The 24,244-nt window shown below is 39.6% G+C and overlaps 2 protein-coding genes and 1 long non-coding RNA gene across 3 annotated transcripts in view; 2 read left to right on the plus strand and 1 right to left on the minus strand.

Moving 5' to 3' along the window:
• Window positions 1-14,409, plus strand: part of LOC138753741 (uncharacterized) — a 30,959-nt gene extending 16,550 nt beyond the window's left edge. The window contains exon 3 of the long non-coding RNA XR_011351400.1: window positions 13,785-14,409. This is a non-coding gene — a long non-coding RNA (uncharacterized lncRNA). The remainder of the gene's footprint in view (window positions 1-13,784) is intronic.
• Window positions 481-23,262, minus strand: LOC138753739 (eukaryotic translation initiation factor 2 subunit 1). Its single transcript, XM_069917094.1, has 8 exons — window positions 22,846-23,262; window positions 15,181-15,422; window positions 13,997-14,076; window positions 13,162-13,313; window positions 11,575-11,681; window positions 6,864-6,961; window positions 6,284-6,427; window positions 481-1,001 (listed from the first exon to the last, which is right to left on the minus strand). The coding sequence occupies exons 2-8, from the start codon at window positions 15,419-15,421 to the stop codon at window positions 876-878; spliced, it is 948 nt and encodes a 315-aa protein (XP_069773195.1). The 5' UTR covers window position 15,422; window positions 22,846-23,262; the 3' UTR covers window positions 481-875.
• Window positions 22,984-24,244, plus strand: part of atp6v1d (ATPase H+ transporting V1 subunit D) — a 40,909-nt gene continuing 39,648 nt past the window's right edge. The window contains exon 1 of the mRNA XM_069917095.1: window positions 22,984-23,570. Coding sequence (XP_069773196.1) covers window positions 23,530-23,570 — 41 coding nt within the window. The 5' untranslated portion in view covers window positions 22,984-23,529. The remainder of the gene's footprint in view (window positions 23,571-24,244) is intronic.

The following is a 24,244-nucleotide window of genomic DNA, read 5'->3' on the forward strand; positions in this document are numbered from 1 at the left end:
TAAATGCTAGCTATTATGTGGGCCTCAAATAAAGCACAACAGTCGAGAGTTAAACAGGAAAGTTGCAAATGCTGTGATTGTAATGCAATATAAAAAAAAAGTGCTGGAGAAACTCAGCAAGTCGGGATCTGCAAATTTCCCCAGCAATTTTGTTGTACAACTGTATTGAAATCGCAACCAAAACCTTGAAGTGAAACATTATGTGCTCAGTGGACAAACTTGCAATTTTACTTTATCGATTGTATTCACACAAATAGAATAATCCACATTCAGTGATTTAAACAAGTGGTTTTAATATACATACAAATTTTTATGCATTGCAAGTTATACATTCAAAGCACAAAAACAGCTTTGCAGGAGTTAAATCAAATTGACAAAGGGCAGTCTCAATTTGCATCCAAAGAAAACCAAGTCAAATGCTTAGTTACTGATGATGGTATTGCAGTGTTAGAAGTGCAAATAAAAACAAAAGGCTTGAAGTTTCAAAGATCATATTTTGCCAGTGTTTATTTTGTTTTCTGAATACAATCTTTTAGGAGCCAAAAAAGCCCCCTCTCTTCCAGAAAAGCCACACACTTATTAAGCACCAATTAGTGATTTTTTTTGGTTCTAAATTCAAAAACTGTCCTGCTGTGAATTTTACAGTAAAGCAACAAGTTGAGTGGCTGACATTTGAAAATTCTAGCAGTTACAACTTTGAAAAAAAAAGAGCCTGGTTCGATTTATATTGGATATGAAAAAGTTCAGACCAATTTCCAGTCATTAGGTAAATGAGAAATTAGATATATATATATAGAATATTTTGGATACGTCCAATATTGAGCTTTGCAGTCTATTTGGTCTTCCCTTGTCAATTTCCAAAAAAAAGAAGGTATTTAATCTTCATTTTTTGCTTCCATTTCATCTGCATCATCATCTCCATCGACCTCAGCATTTTCCCGCTCCAGTTGCTCAAGTTGTCTCGCCAGTTCGGTCTCATCGGTATCGGTAACCACCTTGGGCTGTAAACACCACAACAAATGCAAAAATAATAAGGTGACGAGGTCGAAATGAGATTGTATGCAAAGGTTCACGGTCCTCAACTCGGTCATAAAGGTTCAAAGTCTCATTCTCAAACTGTGCTTCCACATCACACACTTCTCAGTCAGGAAACGTCCTTTTGGCATCAGGCTTGTAGAACTCAAGAAGTTGATAAATTTCAGAAAGTTTTCTTCTACATTTTTAGTCCAAGTACCCGACCCCACAGTACCCCACTAAACAATCTCCAAACACCTACCAAACTGAGTGTTCTCATTCTTGGTTTTTTGTCTAATAATCAATTGCCAATTCACATCAGTACATTTCCCCAATTTCATGTACTCTAACATTGTTAACCAAACTCACATCAGACCTTACTGTATGCTTTCCAGGGGATGAAATGCACCACATTCCCTGGTTCTCCCTATAACTGTTCAAATTAAAAACTCATTACTCAAATGCTATTTTGCTTTCATAAATCCATATTGATTCAGTTTAATATTTATATTATTTTCAAGGTATTCTATTAATACATCCTTTGTAGACTTCAGCAGTTTTCATGACAATAGACCAACAGTTCAGTTTTCTCTCAGCCTCTTCTTAAAGAGTGTAGTCTCATTTGCTACCTTAAATGTACAGGACTTCCAGAATCTTGGAAGAGGAAAGCCTGTGCACTGACTTTTTCTGAAGTCACCTCTTATGAAAACTCTAGTATTTGAATGCCCCAAAATGACCTGCCCCTCAGTGATCAACTCCCTTACACTCTGGTCAAGTTTACAACCAACAGTTGCTGATTTGTACCAAGTCTGGAGTTGGACCAGGAGGACTTGAATGTTCAGTAGAATGGAACATCTCAAACCATTCATTTATTTGGGTCCTGCTGGGTGCAAGTTGTTTCCTAAGGCATCAGTATTTAGCCTTCAAGTGAACCAGTTCAATGCTTCAAAGGCTAAACCATCCACACCTAGTTTCCCCATCAGGGCCACATTATTCTTTGAAGCACGTTTACCTCGGCATAGTGTTTGGGTTGTGTCGTGGTGCAATCAAAATTACTGGAGCTCTAAGTTAATGGGATGTACATTCACAACCACAATGTTTTCCACCATCATAAACCCATATATTGGACTACATGATTTAATATAGAAATAAAAGCAGAGAAGTTAAGAGTCGTTCAGCATGCAAACAGACCCTTCAGTCCAACCTGTAATGGTTAAAATGACTTGGAAACACAGACAGTTCAACTCTATAAGAAATCGGATTCTCCAAAATATTCATTTATCCGATTTAAAAAGAAAATTTGAATGAAGATATCTGAAACAAATCAGATATTCTCAGTTATCCAAAATTTTTCGGAGCTGAACTGACTGGAGACCTTGGGCTACCAGAAAGGAGCGCAGACCTCGGTGGGGAGGTGTTGGTGAATGGTGGAGGCCAACAATTTTTTTGGTGAGAATTAAACATTATTTTAATGTGGCTTAAACACTGTTACAAGTGATTTGCTGTTGCTACTGGGCTGTTTTTTTTTAAAAAAAATAGTTCTCCAAAAAAACTATTTATCCAACATTAATTACCATGTTGGATAATCGGAGTTGTTTTGTATTTGCAAGAAACTAGCAGCTAACATATTGTTTACAAATTCTTGGAGTGTCTCTATAAGCCAAGATTTTTTTCTGCATATATAATATAAACAGAGTTATTTTTGAATCTTGCTTTTACATTTTGTAGACTGTCCAGATAATTTCTTTCACTACGTATTTTTGAAAGTATTCACATATTAATAGTTTATTGTCTATTTATTAATTGTTTTAAGAATATCTACCTGGAATATCTGGCAATCAAGTGCCGCCCATTCTACCTGCCGAGAGAGTTCACCATCATCATCCCGGTTGCAGTGTACATTCTGCCCCAGGCTAATGTCAGGCAGACACTGAAGGGACTGAGCATTGTGATAAACAGGCATGAGACAACACATCCTGATGCTTTCCTGATCACTGTAGTAGACTTCAATCAGACCAATCTGAAGAAGTCTCTGTCAAACTACCATCAACACGTCACTTGTGAGACCAGGGGATCCAGTACACTCGACCACTGCTACACCATCTTGAAGAAATCATATTGAGCCATACCACGACCACACTTCGGCAAGTTTGATCCCCTGGCTGCACTCCTACTCCCGGTGTACAAGCAGAGACTGAAAACCACAACACCAGTGGTGAAGACGACAAAAGTATGGTTGCGGGAGGCAGAGGAGCGTCTACTCGACTGCTTTGAATCAGTTGACTGGAACATATTGAAGAACTCCTCCATAGACTTGAATGAATATGCAGCAAGTGTCACCAACTTCATCAAGACCTGTGTGGACAAGTGTTTGCCCACATGCACATACTAGGTGTTTCCCAACCAGAAGCCCTAGATGAATCAGAGAATCCACAGCCTGACAAGGGAGAGGACAAGGGCATTTAAGGCTGGGGATTGAGATCTTTACAAGTCAAGGTACGACCTGAGGAAGGTCATCTCCGAAACAAAGTGGCAATTTCAAAAGGGGGCTTGAGACAGATACACACCAGCTATGGCAGGGAGTGGAGGCCAGTACAGCCTACAAAGCAAAGGTGAATGCTATAGATAGCTGTGATGCTTCACTACCTGATAAACTGAACACCTTCTATGCTTTGAAAAGAAGACTGAGGATCTGTGGTGTCTGTCTCTGAGGGCAACTTCAGAACATCATTCAAGACGGTGAACCCTTATCATTCAAGGCGACAGGCCAGACGGCATACCTGGCAGGGTACTGAAAATCTGCACATCCAACTAGCCGGAGTGTTCATGGACATTTTTAACCTCCCATTATGACAGTTGGAGGTTCCCACCTGCTTCAAAAGGGCATCAATCATCCCAGTACCCAAGAAGAGTTGTGTGAGCTGCCTCAATGACTATTGCCCAGTAGCACTAATTTCTACTGCGATGAAATGCCTTGAGAGGCTGGTCATGGCCAGAATTAACACATATCTAAGCAAAGATCTTGACCCCTGCAGTTTCCTATCATCATAATCGCTCCACAGCAGATACAATATTGCTGGCCCTCACCACCTCAAACAATAATTCATACATGCGACTGCTCTTCATCGACTACAGCTCAGTCTTCAGTACCATTATTCCCTCAGTGCTTATCAAGAAGCTACAAACTCTAGGCCTCTGTACCCCACTCTGCAACTGGATCCTTGACTTTCTCATCGGAAGACCACAGTCAGCAAGAATTGGAAACAAAGCCACTGATCATCAACACAGGCGCACCCCAAGGATGTGTGTTCAGCCCATTGCTCTATTCGTTATAAACCCATGACTGTGTGGCCAGGCACAATTCCAATGCCATCTACAAATTTGCTGACGACACCACAGTGGTTGGCAGAATAACAGACGGCAATGAGGAGGCGTACAGGAAGGAGGTAGATCAGCTCATTGACTGTTGCCACGATAACAACCTTGCATTCAACTTCAGCAAAACCAAGGAGATGATTGTGGACTTCAGGAGGAAATCAGGGGAACACAACCTAGTCTTCATCGAGGGCTCAAGGGTTGAGAGGGTCAAGAGCTTCAAATTTCTGAATGTCAACATTTCTGAGGATCTGTCCTGGAGCCATCTCCTTCTTTGTTGATGCAATCACAAAGAAGGCATGCCAGCAGCTATACTTTGTTAGTTATCTGAGGAGATTCGGCATGTCACCAGAGACTCTTGTAAACATCTACGGGTGCATCATGGAGAGTATTCTGACCGGTTGCATTACACTCTGGTATGGAGGTGCCAACTTTCAAGACAAGAATAAACTGCAGAAGTCTGTCACAGGCAACAGACTTCAATTCATTAAGGACATCTACACGAGGTTTCTTAAGAAAGCAGCCTCTTCACTCTGCTACCATCGGGGAAAAGGTACAGGATCCTCAAGACGAGCTCTCAGCGGCATAGGGACAGCTTCTTCCCCACTGCCATCAGATTCCTGAATAATCAATGTTATGAATCAAAGACACTGCCTTACTTCTGCACTATTATTTTTTTTTGTTTCTACAGTGATGTGGTAAGATGGTATAAAATTAATGTAGAAGTATGATGGTGCCACAAAACACCGAATTTCATGACATTATATTCTGATTCTGCGTTTACTGTTTTAAGAATATTATTTAAAGGGTGAAAAACTATAGCATGCTGTTGTGCAGAGGGACTTGGGAGTGCTTGTGCATGAATCGCAAAAAGTTAGGTTGCAGGTGCAGCAGGTTATTAAGAAGGCAAATGGAATGTTGGCCTTCATCGCTAGAGGAATTGAATTCAGGAGTCGGGAGGTAATGTTGCAACTGTATAAGGTACTGGTGAGACCGCACCTGGAGTACTGTGTCCAGTTCTGGTCTCCATATTTGAGGAAGGATATACTGGCTTTGGAGACGGTCCAGAGGAGGTTCACTAGGTTGATCCCTGGGATGAAGGGGTTGACTTATGATGAAAGATTAAATCATCTAGGATTGTATTCGCTCGAGTTCAGAAGAATGAGAGGAGATCATATAGAAACATATAGGATTATGAAGGGTATGGATAGGATAGATGTAGGAAGGTTTTTTGAGCTGGCCGGGGAAACTAAAACGAGAGGACACAGTCTCAAGATTCGGGAGAGTTGATTTAGGACAGAGATGAGGAAAAATAGTTTTTCCCAGAGAGTAGTGAATGTTTGGAATTCTCTAACCAGGGAAGTGGTTGAGGCTGCCTCATTAAACATATTTAAAATTCGGTTAGATAAATTTTTACATGATAGAGGAATTAGGGGAAATGGGGAGAAGGCAGGTAGGTGGAGTTAGGTCATAAATTAGATCAGCCATGATCATATTGAATGGCGGAGCAGGCTCGATGAGCCATTTTTGGCCTACTCCTGTTCCTACTTCCTATGTTCCTAAGAGTTCAAATAAACAGTGAAAAACTCAATGCTACTTTGGAATGGACTTTTCATTAATGAGTCAAAACAATGAAGCGTGCACGTTGCTCAAATGGTTATAGAGAGAAATGGTCGTAATATTGTCCTTGCTGATCAAAATGACCCACTCCACTCATCCCACCTGCCTATGTTTCACCTACACTCCTCTAAGCCTATCCAATCCATGTGTCTGTGGATTTTTTTCTTAAATATTACCACCTTCTCCAGCAGCCCACCTCACACCCACTATCCTGTATAAATATATATATATATATAAACAAATAATATATATAAATAAAACAAATAAGACTGACCTCCATCTGGATGTTGAAAACTCCTCTTTTCTCCTCGATACGTTCTTTAATTGCAGACATAGCTTGGTTTAGAACAGAAAGACCTTCTGTCCGCTCAAGTGTGGTGGTAGTCATAACATATCGTGGAGGAGCTATTAGATTTATCTGGACAGGGAAGTAACAGTTCAGCACCAATGAGTTACAAGCAATTTAGTTATTCACTACGATACATTTGGAGAAAAAAAACTGACTTCTGGAGTTCAAAGTTTTCACAAAACCAATTTAGCTAACAGAAATTAAACTAAATGACATGGTCCCCTAAATTATTTCACCTAATTGCTGCTTGATACGTTCTTCATTAATTTTGTTTGAGTACCTGAATTTTTTTTGTTATTTAAACGGCACCCAAATCATTTCTTCACATAGTACCAAATAACAAACTGAAAGCCAAGGATTTCACAAGCTTACATCAATAGTCCCAAACTGCATTACGTTCACAGTAATTATACCTTTTGTTAAGAAGCTCACCATGATCAGAGTAAAGATGTCAAATATTAGAGGGCATGCATTAGAAAGCATCATCTTTTTCTCCAATACTCACCTTAATTGGCATGCTTTCTGTAGAACATTCTAGACCAGCTCGAAGCGCCTCTTTTACAGCATCAATACCTTCGTAGCCATAACATGCAACTTCAATATCTAGAAAAGGATAATTTAGAAGCTAGTTGAAATTGGAGGGAGAAAGGACACTCCATTGAAAAATGACCAACCATAATATGTGTGTGGCACCATTAGCAAAACATCCCAAAGCCCTTGATGGGAGATTATTAAACAAAACTTCACCATGAACCACAAGGAAATACTGAGTACAGGATACAGGACGTCAGGTTAAAGCAGCACGTGACCATTATGAGACAGACATTGTTAGGGAAGGTGTCATTGAGCTGCAAAGAGTGGATGGCACGGTTAGCACAGCGGTTATTGCAAAGCTGTTACAGCGCCAGCGACCAGAGTTTGAATCAGCGCTGTCTGCAAGGAGTTTGTTTGCTTTCCCCATGTCTGTGGGTTTCCTCCCTCCTTTCAAAAAAGGACCAGGTTTTAAGTCAATTGGGTGTAATTGGGTGGCAGAGACTCAAAGGCTGAAAGGGCCTGTTACTGTGCTGTCATGTCCAATTTAAAAAAATTACAAAAAAAAATAAGAACATGATGGAGACTGACAAGCTTGAGTTATAAGGAAAGGCTCAATAGTCTTATACTTTTTTCCCTGGAGTATTGGGAGCCCTTAAAGGAGATATACAAAAATCTGATAAGACAGAGATGATTTAAAATGGACCAGAGGGGAACTATTATCCCCCCCACACACAGGGTGGTAGGCATGTGGAACCAGATGCCAGAGGAACCAACAGGTGGGTACAATTGCAACATTTAAAAACTATTCAGACAGATTTAGTGGGACATGGTCTAAACAATGGCAAATAGGACTAGCTTTGGTCGACAACCTATTTGACACGGACAAGTTGGAATAAAGAGCTCATTTCAGTTCAGTGTTATAAAATTAGATGATAAGGATGTATAACACAATTATGGAAAATATCTATATGATGGATTTGGTTAACAGTAGAAAAAGTCAGATATTTAGAGATTGTGTGTAGGGCTCAGTAGCTTGGTAGTGCAATTATGAAATGCAAAGGCTAAAGCTGACTGAACTTCGTAAAGACATTGTAGAGACCATTAAAATGGATTTAAGAATATGTATTGGAGAACTGGCCGCTTTTAAGACAGTGCTATTGACTAAAAACGCAATTTGTGGCTGAAAAAGTATCCACAGACACCAGACTGAGAGAAATTCAAGATACTGTTGGGGAGATAGAACGTTCAATGTCAGAGTCTACCAATGATACCTGCTCAATGCAAAAGAAAACAGATGTGAGGATTTGGAAGAAGTTCCAGAGAAATAACATCAGGATAGTGGGGGTCCTTGAAGGAACCAGCAGCATGAGTAAAAACACAGAACATTTCAGCTTTATTAAGAGGCATTCTGACTGAATAAAAAGCCACTGGTGACTGAGCACACCGCACCCTACGGCTGATACCAGGACCAAATGGCTAGACTTCACAATTACAGTAATTGCATGGATGTCCTACACCACGTCAGAGAATGCTGTGAGGAAAAACTGAAGGGGGTGACTATCTCAGTTTTCCCCGATCTTACTGTGAAAGTGGCCTGAGCCCAGGCAGCGACATCAGATGGGAACTGCATACCCTCCAGAGGGTCTGACACGGGTTAATCTACTCAGCCCAACTATGGATCACTCACTGTGATGAGGTGAAAGATTTTCATCTCAGCTGAAGAAGCAAGAGTATATGTAAAGATGTTGAAAAACAACTGATTAAAATACATCGGGGTGCTCCCACTAATTTGGCCTTCTTATTTTACTCTGCAGTTACCAAACTTGTTAAGGTCGTTAAGGTGGAATTTTAAGATTTCTATAATATGGGAATACTACTGTTAAATTTATACACAAATTTATTGGGCAGAATGACAGAACTGACTGAAGTGCCTTGCAATGTGCTTGTAAATCTAATTCAAAATTTGCCAGAGGGATGGCAATGTTTCTGTTTTACCTGAGCTCACTCTGAGTCCTCGACATTTAGGGGCAAGGGCATTTGGACCATGAGGATGTAAAGTGATATCCCCATGGCTTAGTCTTAATACAGGGATGATTATAGTAAGTACAGTATGTGGGCATGTATGCAGATTCATTTGTACGTTGGGGGTGGGGGGGGGGGGAAGAGAAACTACCTTGATGCTTCCACTCAATTAAGGTGATAAAGCCTACAAAATCTAAATGTATAATCTAATGAATTTGACCACTGCTGTTGGGGGTAGTGGGGAAATGCCTGTCAGTTGGAATATCAGATGAATGGGAAACCCTATCAAAAGTTTTCTCCCATCTGAACTGGTTAAATGGAAGTTGAGGAGAAACTGTGGGAAGAGAATATTTGTTCCACCACCTCCTGCTGCGCTTGCTTGGGACTAATTTAATTCAAGGTGCCTCATAGGGTTCATTTTTCAAAATTCAGACTGACAGCCTTATATCCTGAAATAGAGGACAAATGCAATAGGTGTAATGGCTCCCCTTTGCCACCTAGGGCGACATGGTTCGCATAGTGGTTAGCGCAACTCCTTTACAGTACGAGAGATCGGCACTGGGGTTTGAATCCTGTGTGTCTGTATGGAGTTTGTACTTTCTCCCCGTGTCTGCGTAGGCTTTTCCCAGGGGTTCCACCATTCAAAATGTACTGGGAGGTGTAGGTTAATTGGGCGTAAATTGGGCAGCACGGACTCATGGACTGAAATGGCCTATAACCGTGCTGTATGTATTTACCTCACTGACAAAAGGCAAAGGAGGAAAAACCCAACACCCAACCCCAACCCACCAATTTTCCGCTGCAACCGTGTCTGCCTGTCCCGCATCGGACTTGTCAGCCACAAACGAGCCTGCAGCTGACGTGGACATTACGCCTCCATAAATCATCGTCCGCGAAGCCAAGCCAAAGAAATGTATTTACAAGTCACATGTTTTATCAGTGCCCCAAAATGCAAGGGTTCTGGAGCGGAGTCTTGAGCACACACTCTGAAATATTTAAAGTCAATCTGCCACCCTGCCTGTTGAATACACATCAGAGATTTGGAATCTCTGACAACTCCCTAAATTCCCTGCAAAAAGATGCGATAGGATTTACATCCCGATTAACCAAGCATCTATCTAATCTTGTTACACTGGAAGTGATAGGGGTCCTCCTATTAAGCAATGGATTAAGGATATCATTTCTTTATTAAACTGGAGGAAATCAAATATACACTAAGACAGTCCACTGGAATTTTTTTTCCTTAAATGCCAACCCTTTATATTTTCTCTGAATTACGAGCACTTATGGAGTAAAAGACTGTGAGATGGTTGCACCAGTACAATTGGTAATATACCAATGATACTGTCAGCAAAAATACCAAGGTGGTCAGGGGGTGGGGGTCCCAGCTTGAATATGAGAGTGTATGTGAATATTTGTTTTTGTTTTTTTTAAAAAAATAGGACCACAATGTACATCTCTGTAATGTGTATGAAGTTGTTTTTGATGCTCAATAAATACATCTTGAAAAAAAATGTGAATATATAGATCAGAATTTTAAAACTCAAGCATTACTCAACAGCAGTATGGAACTGTGAGCAGAGAAGTGATGGATAAGCAACAGTGTTTGAGTTACAGCACAGAGCCCTGCATAACTTCTTGTTTGTAGAGGATAAATTTACTATAAACTTCCAAATCATTCCAATTCAGCCAATTTTATTTCTACTTCATTTTCTCCCAGAAAGTCATTTTCTTCTAACCAGTTTGCCAAGGAGTGAGTTAATATCCCAACATTCACAATGCAAAAAAACTGCTTCAAGCAGTTTGGTGACAAATGGCTTTCTGCTCTGGGCAAGATGCCAGTAACACAAGATCAAGAGTGCAAAAGGCTTGTTTTCTCTGATTAAATATTTTTGGACCTTCTCAATGAAAGAAAATAAGTGCTTAACATGTAATAAGAACAAACCAACTAGAAATGTATGAGCTATCAATAAACTAAGTTAATTTTCCTGTCAAGACAAAGTTAACACAACACCATTTAAAACCACAAGTTCAAAATCCAAGTGAAATAAACTGTATCAAAGCTGTCAACTCTAGTAGACCATGAATTAAATCTGGGGAAAAAAAAAGTGGAAGACTGCGTTATAAACTTAGTTCACTCTGTAGGTGCGTTAATACATATATCGTCTGACAGAAGGCGGTCAATACTTGCACGATCATTCCATCTATTGTGACATTAATTTGAATCACAGTGGGGGAGTGGTGAGAAGTGGAGGCAGAGAAAACATCTTCCTGCAGAATGCATCAAATCCAGAAGTGTGAGCAAGCAAGTTTGACAGGCAAGACCAAAGTATGACACAGGCCCCTTCTTAATATTCTCTGCACCCTCAACTCTTTCTTCACTCAAATCAGCTATGCAACAATTGCTGTCCAAATTAACAAAAGGAAAATCTCTTGAGTGAGAGAATAAAATCAAACCATTGAATTCTTTGGAAAGTTAAAGCCAAGTAAGCACAAGTGAGGAGGAATTTACATAATCTATATGAATTATTTACCAAACAGGAATATGGTTCAATGAACTCCATTAGTGTTTTTTAAACCCCAATCAACCACCCCACACAAACTGAAAATGTGAACTAATTGCCCAGTGCCCTGACTGCAATCCATAATAACAAACATACCTGCTCGAATTTTAACAGCCTGTGGGGTCAGACGCCGTCTAATATTTTCTAGTAATACACCTCGCTCTTCTTCTGTCAACTCCAGAGTGTCTAGAATGGTAGGGTCACTGCACAGGAGTTTTCAGAAGTAGGACAAAAAGAAAAGGGGAATAAATCTTACAGCCAGACTAAATAAGAATGATGTACAATCAGATAAAGAAACTTGTTTAAAAAAAACGCTTGTGAAAAGAAAGTTTCCATCATTCAAGGATCTTGTACGTTGGGATCATGATTTCTTCTGACAAGCTGAATCACACAGACCAGGAAGGCATTTAATAAACTCAAATTGCTTGCAATGAATTGTTCTCAAAGTTAAAAAACAATAGAATTGGTAAAGCTACTTTCAGTCCTGATGCTTTGTGGGGTGGGGGGGAATTCAGCAATACAATCAAAACTCAGTAATCCCTCTGTAGTTACAAGTGTTGACAGGGTATGCACCAGCTACAGTGAATCACTGGTATCGGCTTGTATAGAAGGGGTAGTTTCTAGGAAGCATTACAGTGAATACATCAACTCTAAATAGAGTTAGTGCATGTAGAAAAAAAAATTGTTTGATCACTTTGCCAATAATGAATCTTAAATATGTAAAGAGCAGAACAAATTTGTCCAAACCTTTCATTATATTTTTCAAGGCACTTCTGATGTGCAAATAATTAATATTGTCTCATTTGTTATAATAGTTTTTTCCAACAAGGGTGGTGTTAAAAATTCATTCTTTTTCTTCTCTGAAGTTAAAAGTAAAAGGGAAAAATAAATCCCAATGTAATTGGAGTCAATGGAACAAATTACAATAGAAATACAGGTATAATTTCAGATCTAGAATGGATGAAAGATTAGCATTAGGAGCCAAAAGCCTCCAAATGAGTATTATATATAACGCAATGCTGCTCATTGAAAGCATAAGAAACATTTGGCCAATTTAAAATTTAACCATTTGTATTAAAAGCCTCTTACTGTAACAGCCAATTGTAAAATTGTACATGAAAATAATCTGACAAATCTTCCATTCACCTCTAATATTATTTTACTTTGGCCTTTAATTAAAAGGAGTTGAGGCACATTTTTCATACTAAATCCGTCATTATTGATATGGGTTGAAATATTTTGAAAAGACTGTGGCACAAGTAGCAAATTAAAGATTGTGTCCTCAGGTGGAAGAAATGGATTACAATTAATTATGACACAGCAGGACACTAAAACTTAAATTGAGGAACAGCAATTTCCATCAAGAGGCAAACAAGTTAATTGCTCCAACTAGGATAATGTTGAGTAAATTTATAAAACATTACTGCAGTGCAGGAGGTATAAATTTATCCTGTGAAAACATTCAGGCTGGTAGCACATAACATATTTTAATCACAGTTTGCTAATGGTAATAATAAACAGATTCCAAGATTCTTGCAGAGGAATTTTCCCCGTTGTCAAGAGGTATATGTGACAAAGACAATTCTGTTATATTGAAGTACATGACAATTAACTTGTTTACAACTGAGATAGAAGGTTCTTTCCCAGAAAATTCCCCTTTAATGAAGTAAAGTTCATTCTTACGAAACTGCATGTTTAAATGCATCATAAGCTCCATATCCAGGCCTCCGATACTTCTCATCAAAAACCCAGGCCGTTCTCTGAAATAGGGAGTCTAGCTGTTCGTCTTTTGTGTACTCAAGTACTTCTGCCACATGTCGCAAGATGCTGTATACCTGATTTTAAAAAGTATGAAAAAAAAAGCTTCAAGAGTTTAATAAGTATCAATGTTGTGTTTTTATTTTAAAAATAATTAATTTAAAGATAGAATTTAATCTTGGAGATATCCCACAGAATATCATACCAATTCACTTTGAAACTGAGTCATTCTTGTAGTCAAAATGCTATCCAGATGAAGATAACCAAGCAAACCAGATGGAAAAACCCCAAGCTTACTTTTGGAGCTGTGCTTTTTCATCCACTATTTGGTATAATAATTCAAATAGCCAAAAGATCAATCTAAAACTTATTCTGTAATCCAGTATTAAGAACTAGAAAAATTGGGTTCAGTACCGCTTTGCAATGGAATCTATGAAGCGATTTTAAATACAACCAGATAAAATGGAAATAGTCTTTTTTAAAATAAATAGGATTGAGTATTGTGTTCTTGAAAAGATATATTTAACACTTATTTTATTATCCTGCAGAGTCGTCCAAGTGCACCAAAACAAGAGACTGGAAAACCAAGCTTGGTGGATACATCCCACAGGTATTTCATAAAATATATTGTGTGCAATGTAATAAACTTGCTGTCATACAAATCCACAATCAATTTTAGAGCAAGTTAACAATAAATTGGTGCATTTAACCCAAGATCAAACTTTTTCATTTGATGTATTAGGAAAATGAAAACACTTACAGTCTTAGATTTGGTAAATTTGTCTTCACATTTTATGGTTTCTTCTTGCGAAACTCTGCGCTTGGAGAGATCAATGTAGCCTGGATCAAACAGGACAACACAGTCAACCACAGTTATAACCATTTTAAAACTTTGCAAGAAATGTTATTAAAAAATAAAACCAAATGGCTATCATGCTCCAGAAAATTTACCTCATCTGTACATCTCTTTATGCATCAGTGGTAGATCCCTAACCAAAGCCCTTGCACAAAGTCAACAGCCTACAGCTCAGGTTAATCCTGTTATTAATTCACAAATTAAACTAATTTTTAAACCTTCAGCATTTACTCTTATGCAGGGAAATAAAACTAAATAATCCTTCAGGCAATCCATCAAATGTGCTAAATAACCAAATAGCTTCAAATCTGCAATCTTTACAGAATATTACAGTGGAAACAAACCAAATCGCAGCTAGTCTGGAAATAGGTTCACATATTTTTAACCTACATTAAAGGGGAAGGATATTAATTTAGACAACCATATTTGCATTTACAAGGTCTTCTTCAGAACCAATTAATTTATTTGAATGTGTGGAAAGTTATTCTTAAAATATTATAATAAACAATTTCCCTGGAGTAAGGGTTAAATGGCGCCCATTAAGGACTTCCTACTTGTATTTCTTATTATAAGACTTTTTGAAGACAACTCCCAAAGAAAATCTAATGTAAGACAGTTCAGTACATAGAGTCATAGTTTTATAGCATGGAAGCAGGCCTTTCAGCCCAACAAGCCCATCCCAAACAAGCTATTGGGCCATAGCTGTCTAAACCTCTCCTATCCAAGTACCAGTCTCAGTATCTTTTAAATGTGACAATCGTGTAGCTAAGATTGTACTCAAATCCTGCAATGGGTGGTTGGCTGAAGGGGGGAGGGGGGGATTTTTTATATATATAAAAAAATGGTTCATGTTTAATTGCTGTATATGTCGTATATCATTTGTTTTTTGAACGAATAAATAAAGTTTAAAAAAATCCTGCAATGGGTCAAGATCATTCTAATTCAGAAACAACATAATTGACATTTGTGCCAAGAGACAAGTTGAGACAATGTAAGGAACACATCAAAAGATTGATCCTCACGCATACTACATTTAGACATTTTTTAAAAATCTACATCTGATGAATTCAACCTTCATATTATATTACCTTTCTCTTTGTCCACTCTGATTACAACAACACATTCATTCCTACCAATGCGAATAAGCTTGTTGATAGATCGGATACGTCGTCTTGAAAGCTCACTGAGGAGAATCATGCCTTCGATATTGTTATATTCTAGAAGGCTTACATAGGCACCCATCTCAGCGATGGAACGGACATTTACCATCACCACATCTTCCACTTCTGGAAACTTGTGTTGATAAAATCGACAACTGAGAGCCGGCATTCTAAAAAAAAGTAATAATATTTTGGTATATTAGAGCAACCATGTTGATTTGTCATTGCACCTTTGCTATGAGATAATGCAGAGTCAATGGGATTCAACACCTGATGGTGGATTGAACACAACATTACACATTGCACAAAACATTGAATACACAAGTAATACAAGAAATGAAAAATAACATCATGCTGCTGAAATTGTTGCTTCAGCCTTGTTGCTAGAAAGGCACATGATACATTCTACAACAGTATAAAGTACAGCTCAAATGCTGTACTTGTCCTCTTCTCTATATTATAGGCAAGATGTTACAAACAAGAATTACAAGCCTAATTTGTAAAACCTTTAGGGTTAAGTTGAGGACAGGAAAATCTTTGACAAGAAGTTTAGGAAGTACTATTTCATGCATTGGCTTCATTTGCTGTCACGAGTTACTACAGAGTAACTATTGCAAAATACATACCAAGGATTTAAATGTTACCATATAACCATCTAACAATTTGCAGTACAGAAACAGGCCAAGATGCACACTTACATTTGCAAATGTAATTCTTAATTTATCATAGGCAACCTGAAAAACTTGAAACCTGTGTTGAAACAGCAATTTCCCCAGTTCATTTGCTTCCCTTGGTTAAAGCATATTTATTTCAATTAGAAAAGCCAATTCGGTTTTCTTGTGTTCATAATGGAAGATCTGTTGTAATAATTAACCAATTTTCAGGTTATATAATTGTGACCACGACTAACAAAACACATTTCATTTTGTTGATTTCTGGAAGAATTCAGTTGCATTTTGCACATCAAATCTTAATGATGGTTGCATTTGACAAGGTGGAATGGGCTTACCTGTTAGAGGTTTTAGAGAAATTTAATTTTGGCCCTGGTTTTATTTCTTGGATTAAATTGATCTATCATGCTCCTTCTACATCTGTTGTTCCTAACAATCAAAGGTCCTCCCTGTATAGGCTCCAGCAGGAAGGATCTAGACAGGGCCACCCTCTTAGCCCCTTGCTGTTTGATTGAGCTTTGGAACCCTTAGCAATTGCATTTTGAGACTCCAATGATATTAGTGGAATTACTTGGTGAGTTAGTATTCATAAAGTATCTTTATATGCAGATGATTTGTGGCTATATGTTTCAGACCCTGCAAAATCTATTCCTTCTATGTGATCCTTGCTATTACAATTTAGTTTTTTTTCCTGGCTATAAATCAAATCTTCACAAGACTGAATTACTTTCCCTGAATATTCAGGTAATCATTTATGAGCATATACCGTTTAAGGTTGTAAGGGATCATTTTACTTATCTAGGTGTTAAAATTCCTAAAAAATTTAAAGATTTATATGTTAAATTTTTTTTCTTTTGATCATGTGAAACAATCCCTTTTTATATGATCCCCATTATCATTAGTAGGTCATATTTATGCAATCAAGATGATGATTTTACCTATATTTTTGTATTTATTTTAAGCCATTCCAATTTTTATTCTGAAATCATATTTTGATATTACTGATTCCAAGATATCTTCCTATATTTGGCAGAATAAAAATGCTAGGCTAAAGAAAGCTCAATTACAGAAGATTAAAAAGGATGGGGGCTCGGCATTACCTAACCTTAGATTTTACTGTTGGGCAACTAATATTCGATATATCATCTTCTGGATTTATTATTCTGATAAACTTGAGCGTCCGCCATGGGTAATTCCAGAATTGAAATTGGTCGAGAAATTTTCAGTTGTTTCCCAGTGGGCGCTGACCTCCCATTTGCGCTTACCAGGTTAGTATACTGATAAACAATCCTAAACCCAAGCACTCATTACAGATATGGTTTCAGTTCTGAGGTTTTTTTAGATTAATTTTTTTTTTAAAACTTTATCTGATTTTATTTTATCAGGCATCTGTGAATGAACGAGCTCTTTCTTTTAGGAAGGTTAAAGGTATCATGTTTTTGGGATTTGTTCATGGAAGGTTACTTTATGTCCTTTGAACAACTTTCAAACAAATATGGTCTGCCTAATTCGCATTTGTTTAGATATTTTCAAATTAGAAATTTTTTGAATGGTATATTACCTAACATTCCCCTGCTCTATCAATCATATATCGTTGATGCTCTTTTTTGTTTGAACCCCTCTCCAAAGTGTTGAATATATATATATATATGTATGTATATATATATATATATATATATATGTATATATATATATATATATGTTATTAAAATTGCGACCTGTAGCGGCTCATCGGAGGCTTAATCGAACTGGCTTGGGAGGTTCCGAGTGATGTCATGATGTCACAATGCAATGACATCATTTGGAATGTGCAGTTTTAAAAAGCAGCACGTGACTTTGAGTAAATGTTTTTACTGAACTTCAATTCGACTACGTCTGATAATTTTCTTGTTCTTCATTTTACAATGCAACACAGTTGCTGCAGACCAGTCTCGACTGATAAATTTAAAAAGGCGTGGGAATAGGAGCTCCAAAAGTCCTTTCCTGCAAGAATGTGGGAAAAGATTCTTAAACTAGTTAATACCCCATCAATATGTGCTCAACACTCCCTTATTCAATTTAAGGTAGTACATAGGGCGCATATGTCTAATTACAAGCTTGCCCGTATTTTTCCTAATTTTAATCCAATCTGTGATAGGTGTAATATGCAAGTGGCTTCATTGATCCTGTCTGGTTTTGGAAAGATATCTTTGGTACTCTTTCAGTAATTCTCGCAATTGATTTACTTATAACCAAATCCCTTAACTGCTCTTTTTGGAGTTTTAGGAGTAGATGTAGGCCATTGCCTGGCTTCTGCTCATCGGATGATAGCTTTTACCACCCTGAACAATTCTTCTTAAATGGAAGGACATAACTCCGCCTACTATAGTTCAATGGTTTTCTCAAATCATGGCCTGTTTGAATTTAGAGAAAATTAGAAGAGCTACATTTGATTCCTCTGTTAAATTTGAAGAATCTTGGTGCCCATTCACACAATATTTATATGCGATATAATTTCTATTACTTTTTGATTCACTGTCCCTACCTGATACCATTAGGTTTCTCTTTTTGGGTGATGACCAGGCTTCTTATGTTTGATGAACGCTGATCCAAGGTTTCCAGTTTTTGTTTTCTTTTAGATTAATATAGGGGGTTTTACTATAAAGTGAACTCTTTTTTTCTTTGGCTAAGTATGGGGAGATGAGGCACTTATTATTTACTGTTTGTGGTAAATTGTAATTTTTTCAATCATGTCTCCTTATTCTCTCCGTGCATTGTCTATTGTATGTTTTATATTAAAATCAATTTAAAAATTGAAAAAGAATGATGGCATCTGAAATACAGCTTTAAAGATTTATCAAACAATTTATGTTTTTGTTTACCATGCATTCTATTTGTTACTGGTTGCATAATTTTGCAGCAACCTGTTAACCAACTTTCTATAAAAATCAGAATAGGATTAGCTCATTTGTGATGTGCTCTGTTTTCACAGCATCCACATACACAGTGCATTTCCAGGCATATCAAAGAGGTAGCATTTGGGTGTTTCAAGCATTTTGTTTTATGCTCCTTTCAATAGCGAACTGAGTCCAGTTGAGTGTACAAATCTGGGATTGAAGTTTAAATGCGAGGTATTTCAGCTCCTGGCTTTCTTTTTCATGGACAACCTCTACTGATACCTTAACAAAGGGCTCAGGCCCAAAACAAGCTCTAAATCCTACAGATGCTGCATGTCTTGCTGTGTTTCTCCAGCACATTGCAATGTCTGCAGACGTTCTTGTTTAACTTTATCTTTTCTATTAAAAGACATTTTGGGCTCTGTTTCGCTACTACATGCAGCAAACCATCTCATGCAGCTAGAATTTTGCACAGACAAAACTAAAATAAATCATTGTTAAATCTACAGGTTTCAAAACTTTCATATTTACTGGTTTCATAATTTTAAAACCTCTCCTCCAAGCTTTCTGTGCTCGTGGAAATATTCCAAAACTTTATTTAACCTCATTTGAAAGGTAACAATCCAGGGTTAATGCTGAACAAATGCTAGATCTTTGATAATGTGCACCATTTACATGAGACAATTAATCAAGACCAGTTAGGAAGACTCAAGGTCCAGTGACATATTTTGAAATGCTGAGGATTTTGTTAAAATACCTTTGCAGTCAATGTGTACCCTTCAGCAATCATCTCAATCTCTATCACATTACTGTATGGACCATGGCAACTTTCCTTTTACATCTGGATTTACACCTTAAAGAGTACTTCACTGATTTCAATGAGGCTGACGTAGTTTGGCAAAACAGTGAAAGTGCAATGCAAGTATTCCCTCAGTTGCGAATGTCCGCTTTGGATTCTATGCTATCCAGACAAATGTTTCTGACACAGAAGTAAGGAAGCCAAAACTAACAGTGGAAGCAAAGTAATTCACATCAGACAAGTTCAGAGCAGTAACTGCTTTTGTAACTGAAGATAATGCTGCAAGCTGCACTCCTACTAATGTCAGTTTTGCTTTAAGCTATATACAGATTGAGACCTTGCCAAGTGAGCCAAACAGCTATGAGTAAATGAACCTAACCATCACTGTTCAAGATCCAACACAGACATGATAATAACCTTTCTTTAATTTTATTCCCATGAACATTGGTCCTAAATACAAAGAGAAAAAAGAAATCTGGATGGTACTATCAAGTTTAAGGCAAATCTTTCTTTGGCTTGGCTTCGCGGACGAAGATTTATGGAGGGGGTAAAAAGTCCACGTCAGCTGCAGGCTCGTTTGTGGCTGACCAGTCCGATGCGGGACAGGCAGACACGATTGCAGCGGTTGCAAGGGAAAATTGGTTGGTTGGGGTTGGGTGTTGGGTTTTTCCTCCTTTGCCTTTTGTCAGTGAGGTGGGCTCTGCGGTCTTCTTCAAAGGAGGCTGCTGCCCGCCAAACTGTGAGGCGCCAAGATGCACGGTTTGAGGCGTTATCAGCCCACTGGCGGTGGTCAATGTGGCAGGCACCAAGAGATTTCTTTAGGCAGTCCTTGTACCTTTTCTTTGGTGCACCTCTGTCACGGTGGCCAGTGGAGAGCTCGCCATATAATACGATCTTGGGAAGGCGATGGTCCTCTATTCTGGAGACGTGACCCATCCAGCGCAGCTGGATCTTCAGCAGCGTGGACTCGATGCTGTCGACCTCTGCCATCTCGAGTACCTCGACGTTAGGGGTGTGAGCGCTCCAATGGATGTTGAGGATGGAGCGGAGACAACGCTGGTGGAAGCGTTCTAGGAGCCGTAGGTGGTGCCGGTAGAGGACCCATGATTCGGAGCCGAACAGGAGTGTGGGTATGACAACGGCTCTGTATACGCTTATCTTTGTGAGGTTTTTCAGTTGGTTGTTTTTCCAGACTCTTTTGTGTAGTCTTCCAAAGGCGCTACTTGCCTTGGCAGTCTCTTCAATCTGAGGCGCCTGCAAGCTCACACCAAGACACAAGAGAAACTTGTCCGTGAACTACTCTTTGCAGATGATGCCGCTTTAGTTGCCCATTCAGAGCCAGCTCTTCAGCGCTTGACGTCCTGCTTTGCGGAAACTGCCAAAATGTTTGGCCTGGAAGTCAGCCTGAAGAAAACTGAGGTCCTCCATCAGCCAGCTCCCCACCATGACTACCAGCCCCCCCACATCTCCATCGGGCACACAAAACTCAAAACGGTCAACCAGTTTACCTATCTCGGCTGCACCATTTCATCAGATGCAAGGATCGACAATGAGATAGACAACAGACTCGCCAAGGTTAAGGCAAATATACTTTATTTATTTCATCAGATGTCTGTCAATGGAGCTGCAGCATCAAATCAGCGCAAGATGATTCCACTACAAGAGGATGCTTTGCCATAACTGTATCCAGTCACACTGGACAATTTTGGCCTCCATGAAAAGTGAAAAGATTTACAAAAAAAAAATCCATCGGTGGATCTCAGTAGGTCAAGCAACACTGGTGTAGAAAAAGAATGGTCAACATTTCAGTTCTGAACCCTTCAGTGAGACTGAGACTGCAGAGAGGTCTTAGTGAGTATTTCAACACACTGGGAGGGGTTGAATGGGAGCTGTAAAAACACAATGCTGGAGAAACTCAGCTGGTCAAATAGTGTGCTTTATATAGCAAAGATAAAGAATCATAAAAAATATTTCAGGCTTGAGCCCCTCATCAAGGTATGGGGATTGGTGAACCAGCAAACAATGAAGGATGATGGACGTCTGGAATCAGGTGTAAGACAAAAGGAAAAGGAGGCAAGAGAAAAAATTGCAGGGGGTGCGCAGGAAGACGGCCAGGTGAAGGTAAATGAGTTATAAAGGGTGGAGTAGTAGATTCATGGATGGGGGTGGTGAGTAGCCAGTGCTGAAATATAATGTGAAGACAACAAAGGTGATTTAATGGAAATTAATGGGAGAGGGAGGACAGATGGGTCAGAAGGGCATGGGAATCCTGCAAATGAAACATGGGTGAGAGGGGTAAGGGGATCAGAATAGGTGTGGGGGGGGGAGAGGTGGTTGGATGGGTGAGAAGAACAGAAGTAGCTCAGAAGGGAAACTAAACATTATCTGAACTTTTAACATTGTGAAATTTAATGTTACCGCTGGGCTGCAGACAGATATTTTTCTAGTTGATGTTAGACTTCACTCTGGCAGTGGCGATGGACAGGCCAGTGCAGGGACCAAAAAGGGGAAATGAAATGGCAATAAAGCTGGATGGCATTGTAGACAGATGACCAAAAAACTCTGATGACCAATGTAGAAGAGGAACATTGAATGCTGTCGATGATGCTGAAGGAGGCACTTGTGAATCGAAAAGAGGTGTTCTGGTCCCTCAATCTCGGCGTGGGAGGTGCAAAAGCAAGCTGTGTGGTAGCGGAAAGTACCAGGGATGACGGAGAGGTGGGTAAGGGAGCATGAGCGGCTTGGGGCTCAAAACTGGAATCTTTATTCATGGCAGAATATGAACTACAAAATTCATTGATGTAAATCACACTTGCTAAATGCTCCATTTTGCCATCAATTAGTAGTTTGTTTCAAGTCAAATGCAAATGCAGAAAACGTAAGATACGTGTAGACAAAAATTCCAGGCCAGCATGACGCAATGTTCCAGCGGTATATTTCAACAACCCTGCTTCTCCATCACACATCACAAACAAGGACACAGGGTCTGGCAAATGGGGGAAAGATTCAAGTGGTTTAGAGATGTGAGGGAGCAATGGATCATCAGCGATGATCAATGGAGGCCCCAACTGGATCTGCCAAGTTTTGGGCGACTTAAAATCGAAGTTAAAAGGATTCAGGTGGAAATCACACCCAGGTTGCGGATAAACGTGTCTGAATTAGGCCACAGCCTGGAACCCGATCCTCAGCTCCCTTACTAGGGGCGTGGGAGGAACGGACCTCCGCAAACTTCAGCCCTCACACCTACCTGATCAGAATCTTTCCGCAACACCTCCAACGGGCAGAAACTAGTCAAGCCAGATCCCTCCTTCCACCCGGCTTCTTCCACAGGCCCCAAAGTTTCTTCCGAGCTGGCACTGCGCAGGCGCGACCCGCAGCATCCGGAGATCTGAGGTCACATCCGGTTCTGTGGCCACCGTCCGAACGAGTGGCCCTGCTGAATTACGTGACGTTTAAATTGATGGTCGGGGGTTTCTCCTGACGGCCCTTTGCTTTACCTCCACGATCTGAGTTGGATTGTGACTGACAAGGTGCCGGACAGGGGCCGCACGGCGGACAACGCGCAACGATCCGGGAGACATGGCAGCCGCCATCTTACTTCGGCGGAGATGCCCCTCGCCGTTGGCGTAAATACCGCAAAGCCGGCCTGGAGGCAGAGCCTCGGATGACGGAGGGAGGGAAGCAGCTAACGTCGGCGAGATACTGTTTACGCCCATAAACACTGTCCCTGGTTAGGGTCGAGGGGCGTGGGGGAAGCGGTCACTTCCGGCTGTCACCTGATTTGGCGAGCGGCAGGCCGAGCTGCGAACGCAACTGGAGGTCCAACTCCAATGAATCGTCGCTGCAAGGCTGAACGGAGCTTGTGAAGGTTATTGGGGGGTTTCCCACCTCCTCCCCTCCCAATTGATAGCGGACCCCTCCAGAGCAAAACATGTCGGGGAAGGAACGGATTGAAGTCTTTCCATCGCGAATGTGAGTTGTTTTTCAAAACTGAAGTTGAATTTTTTGGGGGACTCCTTTCTGATAAGTTCCAGAATCTGTGCAGTGCATTTGCTTTAGTAGGGTATTGGCTTGTTTTGGGTAGCCGCAATGTTAATGCATTTTTCTCGCTGAATCATCAACTGATCTCCAAATAGAGGAACAATCGAGGACCAGGGCAATTAAATTTTTCGGAGCGACCTCGGTGGAGGCGGTTCCTGTGCCTGGTTGAAACGACTTCAATTTTGCACTGTTGCGCAATTGCGTTATCGTAAGATGTATGAAGCAGAGATTCAGTGGATGGAGATTCCAGCCCTAGTTCCCTTTAATCACAAACGTTGTAGTCATCATGTATTGTTCTGATGGTTCACACGAAAACTGAATCTTGGGTTTGGTTTAGACAGGAAGGTTTATAGCACAGACATTCTTAGCATTAATGCAGCACTAGCTCTTATTGATTCTCCCTTGAATGGATTGATGCTGAACTAGAATTTGTATATTCCTGAATCCCCCCCATCTTGTTCACTTAAAGTACTGAGTACTCAGCTTAACACTTTAAAATGACTGACACTAACAAAATGCAACTGTTCCTCTCCTTTCCCTACTTTTTGTATTCAGTCACCTTTTCCCCCAGACTCCATCCTGAAACAATGATTGCCATTTACTTC

The sequence above is a fragment of the Narcine bancroftii genome, chromosome 2 (assembly GCF_036971445.1).
Source record: "Narcine bancroftii isolate sNarBan1 chromosome 2, sNarBan1.hap1, whole genome shotgun sequence".
NCBI classification, from domain to species: Eukaryota; Metazoa; Chordata; class Chondrichthyes; order Torpediniformes; family Narcinidae; genus Narcine; species Narcine bancroftii.

Coding starts and splice junctions, on each gene's coding strand:
- LOC138753739 (XM_069917094.1), bottom strand. CDS start 15,421: ATGCCGGCTCTCAGTTGTCGATTTTATCAACACAAGTTTCCAGAAGTG. Junction 6,428..6,863: donor CAGAAAGCATGCCAATTAAG/GTGAGTATTGGA, acceptor TTCCCTGTCCAG/ATAAATCTAATAGCTCCTCC. Junction 1,002..6,283: donor TTTTCAACATCCAGATGGAG/GTCAGTCTTATT, acceptor TGGTGTTTACAG/CCCAAGGTGGTTACCGATAC.